The sequence below is a fragment of the Tachypleus tridentatus genome, chromosome 13, assembly GCF_004210375.1.
Source record: "Tachypleus tridentatus isolate NWPU-2018 chromosome 13, ASM421037v1, whole genome shotgun sequence".
Classification (NCBI taxonomy): Eukaryota; Metazoa; Arthropoda; class Merostomata; order Xiphosura; family Limulidae; genus Tachypleus; species Tachypleus tridentatus.
The window spans coordinates 17490912-17509507 of NC_134837.1; the positions used below are offsets into that span (position 1 = coordinate 17490912).

The 18596-nt window shown below is 36.4% G+C and overlaps 1 protein-coding gene across 3 annotated transcripts in view; it reads right to left on the reverse strand.

Annotated features, from left to right (window-relative positions):
- LOC143238996 (neural cell adhesion molecule 2-like) overlaps positions 1 to 18596 on the reverse strand; it is a 414991-nt gene that overhangs the window by 36237 nt on the left and 360158 nt on the right. For all 3 annotated transcript variants that reach the window (XM_076479701.1, XM_076479699.1, XM_076479700.1), the window contains exon 2: positions 3295 to 3630. In XM_076479701.1, the coding sequence (XP_076335816.1) occupies positions 3295 to 3630 (336 nt within the window). The remainder of the gene's footprint in view (positions 1 to 3294; positions 3631 to 18596) is intronic.

Here is an 18596-nt window from a genome sequence, read left to right on the forward strand (position 1 = left end):
AATGTGGAAAGGCAATAAGCTGGTAAACTAGGAGTTAATATTCTGTTGGGAAATGTGGAAAGCCAATAAGCTGGTAAACTAGGAGTTAATATTTTCTTGGGAAATGTGGAAAGCCAATAAGCTGGTAAACTAGGAGTTAATATTTTCTTGGGAAATGTGGAAAGGCAATAAGCTGGTAAACTAGGAGTTAATATTCTCTTGGAAAATGTGGAAAGCCAATAAGCTGGTAAACTAGGAGTTAATATTCTCTTGGGAAATGTGGGCTTTGCATTATGCTCGAACACACAGATTTAAAATTCTGAATAAATTGCTGGTGGAATATTTTGATATATTTTTTTTTACTTAGTTGAATCAGTGTTTGTATAATTACTTGTTCCTTACAAGCTGAAAATAAGATAATATACCAAAGTACTGTAACTTAAGTGGAAACTGATGATAGATCAAGTGATTTTTGTTTGTCAAGAATTAAAATACCGTTTAAAGGAAGCTTCACCAATGCATGGGATATATTCACACACACGAATTACAACGTAACACACATGACATCTAGTGCATAAACTTTTAATTACACTACGAGCAAGACCAATAGTTAAATAAATAAACTGGAAATTATACTATTAACAAAACCTATAGTTAAAAGATAAACTGGTAATTATGCTATTAACAAAAACTATAGTTAAATACATAACTACTAATTATACTATTAACATAACTTATAGTTAAATACATAAAATGTGAAATACGCAGCTAACAGTAATATATTTGTTAACACTTTGTAGTTAATTCTTGTAATGATAAAACGGTCCTAACTATATTATTCCATTTCCTTTCTAACTCTGTGTGTTGTATACTTGTGTTACAGATAAACACATAAACCGTTACTTACACTACCTTCAAGGCCTATAATTAAATGTAAAAACATTTTATTGCACAACTAACAAGACCTATAGTTCAACAGGTAAAGTGTTAATTATAATACTTATAATTAAAACACAAATTCATAACTACCCAATTAGAAAAACCTATATTTAAACTGTTTCCTACACTACTAACAAGACCTGTAGTTAAACACATGAACCGTGACTTAGACCACCTACGAGACCTATAATTGAATACATACACGTTTATTTGTACAGTTAGCAAAATCTATAGTTCAACACACAAAGTGTTAATTATAATACTATATTAAAAAAAAACAACTTCTTAAATAAATAGCTAGAAAACCTATATTTAAAAAACAATAACTTTCCTACACTAGTAATAAGACCTGTAGTTAAACACATAAACTATTCATTAGACGAGCAACAAGACCTAGAGGTAACTCATTGAATGTTAACAAACAGTACTGACAACATGCAGAGATAAATGCAGGGAATATTATTTATAATTCTAGAAGTGTCTATGGATAAATACATAAAGTGCTGAGTACATTACTAATAATAAATAGGGAAACAACTACTCACAAGCTCAAGGAAGAGTTGTATTGATGGTGGAATCTACTACACGTTTCTGCAAGACATTGGTCTACTTTCTTCAGGTATGGTCAGTACTAATCGATACAAGGTTAATATATCATTACAAAGACAAGAGGTACAGGAATTGAGTGTTACAGAAATGATGTCAACAGGTGACAGAATGTAAGTGGATGTCAAATATATGAAAGGTGAACAGACGTTACTAAATACGGTTAATGTTGTTATGGTTATTGTCATGGTACAGTGAAACATCGTTTACTTTGAAGATTTGTGTAACTCCTAAACATTCTATTTCCTTTCAGTTTTGGTTGGTGTAGGAATACAATTTTATCCTAAAGTTGTTTTTTTTTTAACCTGTTTCACATTGATATCTTAAGGTAGATATTTTGAACTTACCTCCACACATGTGACCTTGACGTTTTTTTTTTTGTGTCCTACTTCAAAGGGTTATGTATTTCTTTTCACATTTACATGATGTGGTATAACTTTTTTTGGTTCTTTCAAGAGGGGTTCTTTCGGGTTAGGTGTAAAGATGTTAATTTTAAGCAAAGATCTGATTGTGGTTTTCACATCGATCATTAAATTATTATAAAGGTTTTAACTGGATTAGCAGTTTCTGGCACATGAAAGAAATTGTTATGTTTTGTGTTGTTGCTAGATGAACTTTTACTGTTTTCAAGTTTGATACAACAACCAGTATCTATGATGTTCTAGTTAGTGTTATATTCCTTTAGGTAATTCTATAAACAAGTCTTTTATTGTTGGTGAAAATTTGTATAGTAAGATTAGAAACGTAAATGATATTTGTTTGTTTTTTAATTTCGCATAAAGCTACACGAGGGCTATCTGTGCTAGCCGTCCCTAATTTAGCAGTGTAAGACTAGAGGAAGGCAGCTAGTCATCACCACCCACCGCCAACTCGTGGGCTATTCTTTTACCAACGAATAGTTGGATTGACCGTCACAATATAACGCTTCCACGGCTGAATGGGCAGGCATGTTTGGTGTGACGGGGATTCGAACCCTCGACCCTCGTATTTCGAGTCGAGCCCCCCCCCCCCCTAGCCACCTGGCTATGTCGGGTCTGTAGGTGAAGTTGAAGGATATTTTGTGTAATACTCGTAGGTGGTTATTAGATCTGACGTATGGTGACATGGTGACTGATTAGGGCTTCCTGTATATATACTGGCGGTAACTTTATTAGTTTTGCTTTTTACCTTCACATATAAAAAGGAAAGACAAATGTTGGATTCTGTTTCATGTGTGTAAGTTGTATCAAAGTTATAAAACAGGGTTTTATGAGTTTAGTAATGCCATTATATTTAGCAGCAGTTTGTTTTCTGTGTCGCCATATGCTAGAAAGATCATCTACGTATCTTAACCAGATTTTTGGTTTATTGATGAGTATGAATTTATTTCAAAACATCTTCCAGACCAAAGAGGTAGGGGTCACAAAGTGGAGGAGAAGGGGGTAAGACCCCATCGCTAATCTTTAATTTGTTTTCTTACAGAAATAAGGTTTTCCGGTACAGGGTTGTCTTGTACAGATATTGAGTTAACTAAATATCTTATGACGAATATACCAATATGTTTTTGTTAGCTAAACAACTAACAAGACCTGCAGATAAACACAGAAACTGTTTACCAACGAGATCTGTCATTAAACAATTCATCTGTTAAGTGTAAAACACATACAATATTAACTGCACGTCTTACCAAAATGCATAATCGACTCATTTAGTGTTAACTGTACTAACAGCAAATACCAGTAAGAAAACATGAACATTGTTACTTCTGTTCATAGTACCAGTTAAACATACCAATAATTTTCAGCGTGATCACGGTGTTCACAGTCCGGGCTTTATGGAAGTCCACCCGACATCGATACTCCCCAGCGTCGCCTTCCTTCACTGGGTCCAGCTGAAGGAATGCTGGCCTGTTGATCATGTTAAAATAAGCACGACTCTCCAGCTCAGGACTGGAAGACTGGTGAGCGTGGTCCACGTTACCCCGCCGGGCGTCCAGGGTGTAGATGGGTTGAGCTGAGTCATCTTTGTACCAGAGGATTAGAGCTGCGGAATCATCAGCTGAGGGGGAGGAAACGTCACATGGAAGAGCCACTTTACCATGCAAGACAGCGGTGTACAAAATGGAAGCTGTTTTGGACAAAAAAAAAACACAAGCTGTGGAAGTTGCTCACTCGTATCTTTACCGACAATTTTCAATATCCTCTTTTACATTTTCTGAATAATTTCGTAAATAAATTTAATTATAGAAAACAACAACAAAAATAGATAGATTAAGAGCGACAAAAGGCATTAACAAAACATCCATAGAAAGACGACTTATATCTCAAAATATTCTTGCTGAAGGAAGGAATTAGGTATCTTCGTATATCTTAGCCCAAAGGACTACACATCTGACTGTAATGGTCTGACAGGAACTTGCTCTTGTAGTATGTTAGCTTCTATTAAGAATAACATTTCCTAGTTTTGTATTCCTATCATGAAGATTAACTGGAAAGATAATATTGAGTAAGAAAGGATGCATTTTATCTGCAGTTCCGTTGGAACACGTCATCTGAACAATAATCTACGAATACAATCACTTCGTATGTTGACGAAAATCCCAAGACTCCAGCTCTGTCATATTTGACAAGAAACGTAACCATCAGATACGTTTTTTATTTAATCATACAAAAAGATAACTCCAAAGTCCATCTCGATACCGATAAGAAGTAAACAAAAGCAAAACCTATTTAATATTTTACATAACATGTAATTACGCATAAGATAATAAATATCTCATAAAAGCATAATATTTGTGCACCAGTCATAGAGACTGCTAGTAATAAACAAGCTCTAAACAAGCTCTAATGCGTGATATAGAAGGTCAAAGTCATGTAGTGAATATATTGTTTGTTTATGTGTTTTGAATTTCGCGCAAAGCTACACGAGTGCTATCCGTCCCTAATTTAACAATGTAAGACTACAAGCAAGGTAGCTAGTCATCACCACCCACCGCCAACTCTTGAGCTACTCTTTTACCAACGAATAGTGGGATTCATCGTCACATTATAACGCCCCCACGGCTGAAAGGGCGAGCAAGTTTGGCGTGACGGGGATACGAGCCCGCGACCCTCAGATTACGAGTCGCACGCCTTAACACGCTTAGCCATACCGAGCCTCGTAATATAAAGAGCTTTCATTACAGTTCACAGGTAACAGCTAGTGTACCATTGTGCTCACATTTAGTAGCAGTTTGTTATTATTGTTTCAGATTGCCACATGAAATACCAAGTAAAACGTTTACTTTTAACTTTACACATAAGAGCATTTAAATGAGAAAAAGAAATCATGGAATAGAAGCGCTATTTCTTACACGAATAATAATAATATAATCACTTGAGTAATAAGAAAATATTAAATTGTCTATAACAACTGTCTGCTAAAATATACAGAAATATAAACCACTATCATTAATGTTAACATTATGTCAAAATACAGGTTTACACTGCAGTGAGTAAGGTAGGGAGGTGTGTGAGTGTTTTTATGTAGCAAAGCCACCTCGGGCTATCTGCGGAGTTCACCGAGGAGAATTGAACCCCTGATTGTAGCGTTGTAACTCTGTAGACTTACCGCTGTATCAGCGGGGATACAGGTAGGGATGAGTTTTTCATGTTTATTGGCACAAACCTGCTTGGCTCTGTGCCAAACAAGATGTAGTATACTATAATGGTATATGGAAATTAAGGTAAAAATACGTAAAATAAGTAAAATTAAGACCCGCCAGGAAGACTGAAGCATTAAGTTCAAACTTGCTGTCAGTCACCTGAAGTTGACCTTTCCAGTCCTGGGTTCAGGTCAAAATAAAAATTAAATGTATAAAAAAATCATGCCAAAACGGTATATAGTCCACTAAAAACCTTAAATTAAGTTAAAAAGACCAATGGCTCTTAAAAGTATAAAAACATGATTGAGGTGGTCAGTATCACCTACGACATTGGCTAATATCAAGGGCAAACCTATCTTAAAAATATGTTTAAAATGGCGTCGTCGTTCTTGGTTGTAATGACGGCATGATAATAAAATATGTATGATTGTGACCGAGTGCCACACAGACCACTCATTGGTGCATCAGTACCAGGTAAAAGAAAGTGGTGAGTTAAAAAACTGTGAACAATATGTAGCCAAAACAACATCCTGCCTTCCATCTGTACAGAAACAAGATGGCCGAAGAGTTATAGAAGGTTTGATTTGAAAAAGCTTATTATTTCGTTACTCACTCGAGGGCGACTGTCAACTGGTGTACAATCGGATTTTGATATCTGGACCATAAGTCCATGTATGGAGCAGGTAGGGTGATGATAGAGCCAGAGCAGATAGACTTTGCCGCTTTGTCAGCTTGCTCATTTTCACGAATACCAACATGACCTGGTATCCAAAAAAACTAGACAGAGATAGATGGACCAGTTTCTTTTGGATATTGATAAGAATAGGATGGTAACTAATAAGGAATGATGTCAGGGCCAATAGACAACTGAGTGAATCAGTATAGATCGTACAATTTGTATATTGCATAGTTTCAATATGATTCAGGGCAAGAGAAATGGCATACAATTCGGCAGTGAACACAGAAACTGTAGAGGGAATTCTTTGTGCTACAATCGAACTGTAACAAACCATGGTAGAGCCTACAGAGTCACTTGATTTTGAACCATCCGTATATATGGGAATGGATGGATCGTATAAAAGATGTTTATCAAATAAAGAGTGATATTTACAATCGGGAGTACCGGCCTTCTTCAGATGATTCAGTTCACAGGGGATAGTAATTAGCCATGGTGGAAGAGGCTGAGCTGTCGATACTACTATGATATTCAAAGATATATCGAATTTTTCGATTGTGCCCGAATACGAAGGTTAAAAGGAACAATGGCATATTTTCTATTATAGAAAAGTGTGGCCCACTGAAAATGGAAAACACAATCCCAAGTAGGATGCTGTGGTAAAGATCGAAGTTTGGAAGCATACACAAGAGACAATTGCAAACGGCAAATCTACAGAGGGGGTTCATGGGACTCTATGTACAAACTTTGAACTGGAGAAGTACGAAAGACTCCAGAGCAGAGCTGAAACCCCTGATAGTGGAATGGACCCACCATTTTCAGTGCTAAGGTTCCAGCAGAACCATAAAGCATAGACCCATAATCAAGTTTGGATTGGATAAGGGCATGATAAATTTTAAGCATGAGTATCGATCCGCTCCCCAAGAGGTGGGAGAGAGAACACGGGGGATATTCAGTGCTCTTGCTCTTATACATTTGACACGAAGTTGCTTTATATGTGAAATAAAGTTTAATTTACATTCAAATATAAGACCTAAGAATTTTGCCTCAGAGAAGACAGGAAGTACAGTATCATCAACACTAAGTTCTGGATCTGGATGAAAACCCCATTGGTGGCAGAAAGGTACACAAACAGTTTTAGAGAGAGAAATTTGAAAACCATTTGCTGTGGTCCATTTAAGTATATGATTGATTGCAGTTTGTAGCTGCTGCTCAATAAACATCATGTTTGATGACTGACATGAGTTGTGAAATTCATCAACGAAAAGATCATTTGCAACTGTAGGGGTAACTGTTCATTCATGGCACTAATCTTTATAATGAAAAATGTGACACTCAGAACACAGCCCTGTGGAAAAAAAACGGGAAAGTGTTGAGCCTACGCGGACCTGGAATCGGCGGTTCATTAAAAATGTTTGATGAAAAGTGGAAAATTGCTACACAATCCGTATGAGTGAAGGTCTCGCAAGATGCCATATCTCCATGTTGTATCATAAGCTTTCTCGAAATAAAAAAAAAGAAACAAGATGTTGTCGCTTCAAAAAGGCTTATCTGGCTGATGTTTCAAGACGAATTAAGTGTTCTATCATGGAGCGTTGTCTTCGGAACTCACACTGAGTGAGTGAGAGAAGGTTGTTTGATTCAAGGAACCAAACAAAGCGAGCATTAATCTTCCTCTTTAAGATTTTACTGAGACAACTCGTCAAAGCAATTAGACGGTAATTTGATGGAATCTTTAGATCCTTCCCAGGTTTAAGAATAGGGAGTAAAATAGCTTGGCACCAAGCATCAAGAAAGACAATCTCCTGCCACATCCAGTTAAAGATAGCCAGGAGAATAGTAAGAGAGGCAGGAGAAAGGTGGCGTAACATCTCATAATGTATATCATCAGGTCCAACTGATGTATTGCCAGACAGATTAAGCGCGAGTTTGAGTTCCACCAATGTAAGAGAGCAATTATAGTCATGGGGATGATGAGTCGAAAAGGAAAGAAGCAGATGTTTAACTCGTGTTTTAATAGCTAAGAAGGAAGATGATTGGCTTGAACATCTAGATACATGAGAGAAACATTCACCGAAAGTATTCACTATGTTCTAAGCATCAGCAATTTCATGGCCATTGGATAATAAGATGGAGAGGGGGCAGAAGTATATTGTCCACTCACCTTCTGGATCTTGTCCCATATGACTTTTGAACTGGTGGTTGAAGAATTGCTGGAAGTATAATTGATCCAAGATTCCTTCTGGCTTTGACAGCTAACACGCCGAGCTGTGCACGGGCATGCTGAAATGCAATGCAGTTTGTAAGCGTGGGATATTTATGACATTTTTCCCAAGCACGTTTTTGAGCTTTAAGTGTTATATAACAAGCAGAATTACACCAAGGGCGGGGATGCCGTGGGAAAGATGTTGAGGTTTTGTGGAAGCACTGAGCAGCTGCTTGGACAATACAGTTAGTTACTGCTGCTAAACAGTCATCTGTCGATGATTTACATAAGATGGCAGGATCAAGTTCCGAGAGAGCAGTGAAAGAGGGCCAGTTGGCCTGGTCCAACTTCTTCTGAGGCACACGGATCAGGTGGCACTGACCACGGCCAGTCTCTTTAATATTATAGGAAAATGATCACTACCCCGTGGATTGATGTCAACCTCTAAAGAAAAGCAAGTGAAAAGCGAAAGGGAGCAGATAGAAAGATCTATAGCAGTAAATGACTGACTGGGTGCATGAAAATAAGTGTAAGAGCCAGTATTGAAGAGAGACAGGTTGTGATTCAAGGGCATATGCTCTATAGCACGACCTCTCACATCAATACTATCTTACAATTCAGATATCCTGCCTTGATTGTGGTAAGAGAACGTGATGTTGTAAATGCTAATAATAGAACATTTGTCGGCTCCATAATCCCGTCTCTACCTGCAAAAATTCGGCGCACGGCTGTAACACCTTGGTTGTTGAAACCTGCGAGGATTTCTGACCCATGAATGGTCTTTAAATCCCTCTCAACTGTAACTCCTCTGGAAGAATTCGAAGTAGAATGAGAAGTAACCTTAATGGGTATATATCCCCAATTGCCTTCGTCTTCAAGAGAAGTTTAGAATATTGTGATGAAATTTTTCCACTAAAATATCCTCAGACCGTAATTTTTGTGAGCCAGCAAGCCCTTCAAAACCCTTCTGAATAAAAAATGGAGACATCTGTCCTGAGGGTTTTTTTAGTTGAAGAATGTATAAGTAAATATCGCGGAACAGATTCAAGTTGTGAGTTTGACCTACAGTCATCAATGCGCGGTCATTTGCCAGCTGTCGAATATTTCTCTATGTTGTCATGCTTGTTTATTTTTTTATTTGAGGGGTATCCATAATAAAAAAAAATATTTCGATGCCCACTGACCCCACCCACCAGGAAGCCTTATGAGGGGACGCACTACAGTGCCATATAAGGTCACTGCAGCGACGCCAGGGTTTCGTGAGTACTATACCAGAACACTAGTATCAGACATAATGTCAACTACACCTGTTGAGGACGTCCTACTCTGGCACTCAGTTGACTCTGGCCCAAATGGACTAGCCGATTGATCTTGAGGGGGGAGCACCGGAAGACCGCCCGTCTACAGGAATTCAAGGCCAAAGTGGTGTGTTGGAATTGGACCCCTCAACCACCAGGATCCTCTCCTCCCCTTTACAGGTTACCACGCACGTCAAACACGCAGGTGGATGTTTTGATTCCAGAGGAGGTAAACAGAAAGTACAAAGCCTTCTCTGAGAGGTCCCCTCACCACGTACAGTAATCTACACCAAGGGGCAGTTAGTAAGAAACAATAAAAATACACCACATATGATACTAAGAAGCCAGCCACTCGAATTAGTGAATAAATCTGTTATTTTCCTCTTCTATCTTTCAAAATACAACGTGTTAATCCTATACCTCAGCCAAGTCACAACAAATATTCTCACCCTTTCAACCGTGGGGGAGTTAAAATGTGACAGTCAATCATACTATTAGTTGGAAAAATAGTAGCCAAAAAGTTGACGGTGAGTAGTGATAACTAACTGCCTTCCATCTAATCATACACTGCTAAATTAGGAACGAGTAACGCAGATAGACCTCGAGTAGTTTCGCGCGAAATTCAAAACAAACGAAACCAAAACTTCACCTCAGTGTATAAACGGTTAACAAAAAACATTTCACAGCGTTTTTCTTCTGGACATCTCTAAATACTTATTAAAGTTCATTTAACAGTCAATTATTTTCGAATGGTGGATTTTAAAGGCTCACCAGCATCTAAAAGATTCACAGAGTACGTCTAGCATCTTTTCGAACACATGCTTGAAATGAGGTAAGATAATATGGAAGTTTTGCTAAATCTCTCAATTAGTTTTGATGTTGATGGTTTTACAAACACTAGAACATTTACACGTTTCGATAAAACCGTCCAGTAAAAGAAGCACAGGAACACGTACAAGTTTCAATAGATCCGCGCAATAACTATCGAGTTAGTGGTCTTAGAAACGCGAACAAGTTTTAATAGAGTGGTTCAGTATTTTTTGACTAGATGGCTTTGAAAGTTCACGAATATATAAAAGTTTCAATAGATTTGTTCAGTTGTTTTCAAGTTGGTAGTCTTGAAAACATGGCATGGCTAGGTGGTTAAGGCACTCGACTCGTAACCTGAGGGTCGCGAGATCGAGTCCCAGTCCCACCAAACATGCTCGCCCTTTCAGCCGTGATAGCATTATAATGTTACGGTCAATCCCACTATTCTTTAGTTAAAGATTAGACCAAGAGTTGGCGGTGGGTGGTGATGACTAACTTCCTTCCCTCTAGTCTTATACTGTTAAATTAGGAACGGCTAGCGCAGACAGCCCTTGTGTAGCTTTGCGCGAAATTCATAACAAACCAAACCACATACAAACTTAATCCGTCCAGTAGTTTTGGAATAGTTGGTTTTAAAGACATTAGAATCTGTACACAATATGTACGTTCAGCCTGATGCTCTTCACTTAGAACTCAGAACATCTACACATATATTATTCCATCTGCTTATAATCCTAATACGTTACAAAAAACTAAACGAAACTCGTGTTTGTCACTTGTATATAATACCATATAGGAAGACAAATATACGTTTTTTTTGGTATTAAATTATAATTAATTAACTGTAGTGTACTTGGTAGGGCTTATCCAATAATATTTAATGTGGCTTAAATGGACTAATACGTTAGATTGTTTAAAGGAATTTGCACTCCTTGTGAAGCTTTCTTAATTGTATTGTGCTTGTGAAACAAATGACATTAAGTGTATTTTTCCTCCATTGTCAGCTGATGAAGACCTCCACTGACAGGCTTAATCTTATAATTCCTTATACTTAAATGAGATAATACATACTGATTTTCGAAAACCATGATCTAGTTTTCTCGTCTCTTCTTTACGATATGCGTTGTGCTATAGAACGAAACAATGGTTGAGCCTGCTTTAGGAGTTTCTTTGAAATGTGTTATTTTTAGAACAACTAAGCATGCTACGACAATTTTGTTTCTACTTTGTTGTAAAGTATGCTACATTTATAAGTCCTTAAAGTAAGATGAATCTCGAGGTTCGCGAGGCAAGTAAGATAAATAATCCTGTTGAATTTACTCAGATAGTACATCTATCTTTATTACTTGTATAAATTATCATAGAAATTTAAAACACCTGAATATCATAATAAAATATTCCAAGGAATTAAAATTTACTGACATCTAGACTTATAGCCAGTAGGCAGATAGTGAGATTTGTAAATCTAGGCTTACGTTAAGTTATGGTTAAGTTATGGCATAAGTTATGACTTATAAACATAAAAGCCAGTCAGAAAACACAAACTTATAGTGAGAAGACAACAACAATTCATCAGTTGGATAAGCTGACTGTAGAAAACCAACAATATCATAAACTATCACTCCACGTGTTGCGATTTATAAATTTTAAGGTGAAGTTCTAGAAAGTTCAGTTGGCCCAACAATATTGGTATATTCGTAGGTGTATACATTATTGATTCTTACGCTCAAGAATCTTCTATAAATTTAGAAAAAACAGAAGGGACTTTCGCAATACACATGTAACAGTATCAGTTACAAGCATTTCTAAACATATATTAGACTAATACGTGCGTGCATATTAAAATAAATATATAATATTAAATATCTTACACCTCCTCGTTAGAGAATTTTTAACTAAAATGTTATATATGTATGTGTAACGCAAACAATAGATTAAACATAATACGCTGTAAAATTAATATACAACTTCACTAATCATGACAGTATATAATACAATCAATACAAATAACCTTATAGTCATAAAATTATACAGCACGTGAAAGTGCTTAAACACAAATCCCAATTTTTTTGGGTCAACACAATCAATAATCACGTGACTGAGGTATTGATCGAAAGCTGGGATAGATTTTAAAGGTAAAACGGGCATGTTCTGGTTAAGTTTTGCAACTGATTGACATGTATAACAAGTTTTACAAAACTGAGAAACATCTTGCCTATTATTTGGCCAAAAGAAATGTCTAATAATTTTGTCACATGTTTTGTTGACATCTAAATGACCTCCCATGGGTAGATCATGGACAACATGCTATATTTCAGAATGACATGCTTTTGGAACAACGAGTTGATAAACTGCAATCCAGTCCTCTGAAACTGGCACATTTGGTGGTTTCTATTATCTCATGGATACAGAATTTTTGAAAAAGTAACCATCTGGAACTTTCTCCAGTTCATTTTTTGGAAGTTCATATTTGAATAAAGGGAACTATGGATCTTTTTCTTGCTCGGCGATCAGTTTTTTTCTAGCAAACGGAAATTTACCAAATGATCCCTTACGACCAGTATTGTTACTCATCAAATAATTGTCAGTATGCTAATTATTCACAAGATCCTTGTCGGATATTAAAAAAATGTGTGTGTGTGTTTTCTTATAGAAAGGCCACATCGGACTATCTGCCGAGTCCTCCGAGGGGAAGCAAAGTGTACAAATGTCTATCACTTATTTTTGGCTTCATTTCTTCGCTTAAGCGTCGCGCCAAACATGCTCGCCCTTTTAGCCGTGAGGACGTTATAAGGTTACGGTCAATCCCACTATTCGTTGGTAAAAGAGTAGCCCAAGAGTTGGCGGTGGGTGGTGATGACTAGCTGCCTTCCCTCTAGACTTACACTGCTAAATTAGGGACGGCTAGCACAGATAGCCCTCGAGCAGCTTTGTGCGAAATTCAAAAACAAACAAACAAAAAACAAATCCTCAAACACCAAATCGTTTTCCAACAATAATGATACACCCTTAATTCGTATAGTAGGTCTAACTCCAACCACAACTGGTTCTGAAACAATGTCTGATGCTGAATACATGTTACGAATGGGTATATTAGCAAAGTCACCTTCAATTCTCTGAGCAATGAAAGACTCATCAGAGGCAGATCTCGATTCTAAAGGCAGTAGTATACCTTCTAATAACAATGATTGAGTCACCCCAGTATCACGTAAAATACATATGAGCATGGGATTAATATTGTTGTTTGTCAAAGATACAGAACCAACAGACACAAAAGGTCTAAATTCCTCCTTAACTACATCAGCCTTTATATCAGTGGTCAAATCAACAGCATCAGGTAATCTGGTCAAACTACATCCATGTGTGAACACGAACAGTAATCAACAGCATCAGGTAATCTGGTCAAACTACATCCATGTGTGAACACGAACAGTAATCAACAGCATCAGGTAATCTGGTCAAACTACATCCATGTGTGAACACGAACAGTAATCAACAGCATCAGGTAATCTGGTCAAACTACATCCATGTGTGAACACGAACAGTAATCAACAGCATCAGGTAATCTGGTCAAACTACATCCATGTGTGAACACGAACAGTAATCAACAGCATCAGGTAATCTGTACAAACTACATCCATGTGTGAACACGAACAGTAATCAACAGCATCAAGTAATCTGGTCAAACTACATCCATGTGTGAACACGAACAGTAATCAACAGCATCAAGTAATCTGGTCAAACTACATCCATGTGTGAACACGAACACAATGGGTGCTGACTCCTTTGGTTTTTCAAAATACCAAAAATTGAAAATAACGTTACCAGATTTTTTTTCCAGAAATAGCAGACAGAACTTGATGAAGTTTTATCTCGTATGTAATATGATTTCGAGCCAGCGAAACTGAATTTTTAAGGGCCTTTCTAGACATATATATTAATATGAATCTTGCATAGATATAAAAATATCCATGTAATATTAAATCCTGTAGATGTGTCTACAGTCTATAAAGCTTTTATTCACTAACTAAGCATAACAGGAAATGTCGAAAAGCACTTTTTTTTTCTCTCGCCTTTATTGAATTCGAAATTAGAATTGTGGGTTCGACTCTCTCAACATCAACAGTACAAATATTCCATAATCGAAATTAAATTGACTGGATAATTTGACATTCCTTTTGATTATATAAAAAATAATATTAATTACAAAAATAGGCACCAGATTTCTTTGGCACTTCTATGATGTCTTGTTTTTAAGTATGGGCTGTTTATATATAAAAAGATAAGCCTTTTGCACTGGAAAAATATTGATTCCGGAAAGTGTTCACTTAACTCTTAATAATTAAATACTCCAAGATATTACTGCACCCTCTGAGTCAGTAAACAGTTACCTTTTCTTTTTTCGAGATTAATTCACATGCTCATTCGTTGTTCACCGCATTTATAAACGCAATTTAATGTTTCACATGGTGCACACGTGACAGCTTACTGTTCAATAAACAAAGTGGGGCCTAAATTATTCTAAAGAAATAACCAGAGCATTCAAGTCGTTTGTTTTTTTCTGAGTCGCGTATTTTAGTTGAGATTACACATTTTTCTTTAAACAATGATTTAATTACAACAACGTTTGTATTGTTAAAAAGAGTTACAACAGTCACGATGCGAATCTAAACGTGTTTGATTCATTTAGAGTTCCATTTGATAACATTACAATACGAGATTTTTCTAGAGTTGATATGAAGAATTAAACAATGTATCTCATATAAAATGTAGTTTTGTTCTGAAACAGCTGTTTTAAAACCCACAGAAAATATTAATCCGCAGAATATACTACATCAACGTACATTCTAAAATTACTCTAGAACATGAACTATAAAAGATATTAAAGTACAACATTCAGTGAACTACACAAGATGTGAAATTCAGTATATGCTGAACTATACAATATATTATCAAATTGCAGTGGTATCAGACTTACATATAACACTATGTAACACAAATTTTTTTCCTGAACAGTATGTGTAATATCTTAAGTACTTATATTGTAAAAGTACAGAAAATGGCCATTATTCCCTTCAAACTTTGCTTTTGTAAAAAAGGGGAAAATTTGCAAATTCTCATTTACATAAGGTCTGAATAAAACAACATATGAATTAAGATTTACATGTATTTATACTAAAGTTACACAAAAATGTTTAGAAGTGAGTAGTTTTTCCAGATTTGCGACTGCAATGTAAACCATTTTCACGTATCAGCCAACAAATGTACTCTCCCATCATGTTTTCGTTATTCGCTCCCAGGTCACAAAAGCAATGTTTGAAGATAAACATAGGTCTTTTCCATTTACTTTAGGCATAAGCAATTGGGAAATAACACTTCTTGCCCAGGAACAAGAAAAAATAAAAATTTTGTTACATAGTGTAATTTAAAATAAAGTAATTTACAAGCTACAGGAGGCATTACACTGCAGCAGAACGTGAACTATAGAGAAACTACACTACAATAGATCATAACCTATAGGGCTACTACACTACAGTAGTAGATCTTCAACAGGCCCGGCATGGCCGAGAGTGTTAAGGCGTGCGATTCGTAATCTGAGGGTCGCACGTTCGCATCCCCGTCGAGCCAAACATGCTCGCCCTTTCAGCCGTGGGGGCGTTATAATGTGACGATCAATCCCACTATTCGTTGGTAAAAGAGTAGCCCAAGAGTTGGCGGTGGGTGGTGATGACTAGCTGCCTTCCCTCTGGTCTTACACTGCTAAATTAGGGACAGCTAGCACAGATAGCCCTCGAGTAGCTTTGAGCGAAATTCAAAAAGCACACAACAAACAAACAAGATCTTAAACTATAGAGACACTATTCTACAGTAGATCCTAAACTATAAAGATACTACCCTACAGTAGATCCTCAACTATAGAGATACTACACTACAGTAGATCCCAAACTAATGGGATAATATATTACAACATATCCTTAAATATAGAGATACTATACTACAGTAAAAAATAAATGATAGAGATTCTATACCAGTAGATAATAAACTATAGAGATATTATTCTAGAGTAGATCCTGAACTGTAGAGATACTGTACTACAGTAGATCTTGAACAATAGAGACACTTACTATAGTAGTAGATCCTAAACTATAGATATAGAACACTACAGTAGTAGATCCTAGACGCTAAAAGTTACGAAACTGCAATAAGGTTCTAAAGTACAGGTTGTAATGAAATATATAACGTACTGAAGTACTGTGTATTATGGACTACAGATGGTGCTGTGACCACGACGTTCATTCTGAGTGCGTGTATGTTTTCTTATAGAAAAGCCACATCAGGCTATCTGCTGAGTCCACCGAGGGGATTAAAACCCTGATTTTTAGCGTTGTAAATCTGTAAACTTACCGTTGTACTAGCGGGGAACGCAAATTCTTAGTACTGGGCCTCTAGAAATGAGTTTCAAAACATTAGATAGCACTCAAAGTTTATATTTTTAACTACCAGGAATTTACAATAAACCGTTTAATACTTATGTGTTTATAAACAACAGTAAACGAACGCTGTTGCATTCAGGACTACCTATTTAATAATATAAATCAACCAAGCACCATCAAGCTTTTTTCAAAGAATAACGATAACTGTCTTAATATGTTAGTACATTATTTCAAAATTACTACTTTACTTATAAAATATCCTTACGATTATCAACACGACGCAGTGCGTGCTAGCGTGAAACAATGTAGTGCTGAGAGATGCGTGCACTTGGCGATGATTCTAAACAGCACGTGAATAAAAAGGTGATAACGTGCAAGGTGTGGTGTTTTTTTTCGCTACTGTCGTAACATAAAACACTGTCTTGCACTTTATCTTCAGCTAACGCATATAAAAACTCTGGTGCATATAGAGCTCTCATACATTTCAAAGTAATCTTGCGTGAATTTTCAAACATCACTGACGTGTTATGCGAGAAACCTAGTGTGTGAGAGTAAGTGTCCATTTGTGATTTTTCTCTAACGCTTCCCGTGTCAATATCTGTGTTCAAAAACAAACTATCACGAAATCAAACTACAAAACTAGATCTGGACACATATATCAAGATTGAGAATGACGTGTTAAGCAACATTTGGACCTCACACAACATATTAAACAACATCTGGACCTCACACAACATATTAAACAAGAACTGGTCCTCACACAACATATTAAACATGATCTGGACCTCACACAACATATTAAACAAGAACTGCTCCTCACACAACATATTAAACAAGATTTGGACCTCACTCAACATATTACACAAGATCTGGTCCTCACACAACATATTAAAAAACATTTGGACCTCACACAACATATCAAACAAGAACTGGTCCTTACACAACATATTAAACAAGAACTGGTCCTCACACAACATATTAAACATGATCTGGACCTCACACAACATATTAAACAAGATCTGGACCTCACACAACATATTAAGTAAGCTCTGTACCTCCACACAGCATATTAAATAAGCTCTGTACCCCCACACAGCCTCACACAACATGTTAAATAAGATATGAATTCCTAACAGCATATTAAATTAGAGATGGATCCTATGCAGCATATAAAACGAGATCTGTACCCCACGCAGAATATTAAACAAGCTCTGGATCTCAAACAACATATTAAATAAGAGTTGGCTTCTTTACACCATATTGAATAAGACCTGGATTCTCTACAGTATATTAAGTATAATCTGAATTCTTTACGGCATATTAAATAGGATCTGGATCCTATATAGCATATTAAACAATGTCTGTACTCCACGCAGCATATGAAATAAGATTTGGATCCAATAAACATATCAAACAAAGTGTAAATCCTATACAGCATATAAAACAAGCTATTGACCTCAATCAGCCAACTAAACAAGATTTGGACCCTACACAACATGTAAAACATGATATGGATCCTATACAGCATGTAAAACATGATGTGGATCCTATACCGCATGCAAAACAAGATCTGGCTTCTATACAGCATGTAAACCAATAACTGGATTCTATACAGCATGTAAAACAATATCCGGATTTCCAAAATGTGAATTATAAACAATACGTGATATATGTCTAAGTAAAACGGCATAAAACAACTCAATAAATCAGATTTATCATAATTTTCTAATAACTAAAACGTCTATTGATTACGCATGATAGAAATACAGTGTTTCTTCTTTTGATAAGCTTGTAGTTGTTTGAAGTTAAGTACAGATCTCACAATAGGCAATCTGTGCTCTGCCCGGCAAGGGTATCGAAATCCTGGTACTAGTGTCATGAGTCTGCAGACGTACCGCTGGGCCACTGGGTCTCTTTCAATAAGAATAAACATTGACACAACAGGAAAACCTTCACTCTCTGTTTTTTTTTGTCTTTTTTTAACAATAAAAATGCTTCCAAATGTTATTTTTATAGCAGTATGTAT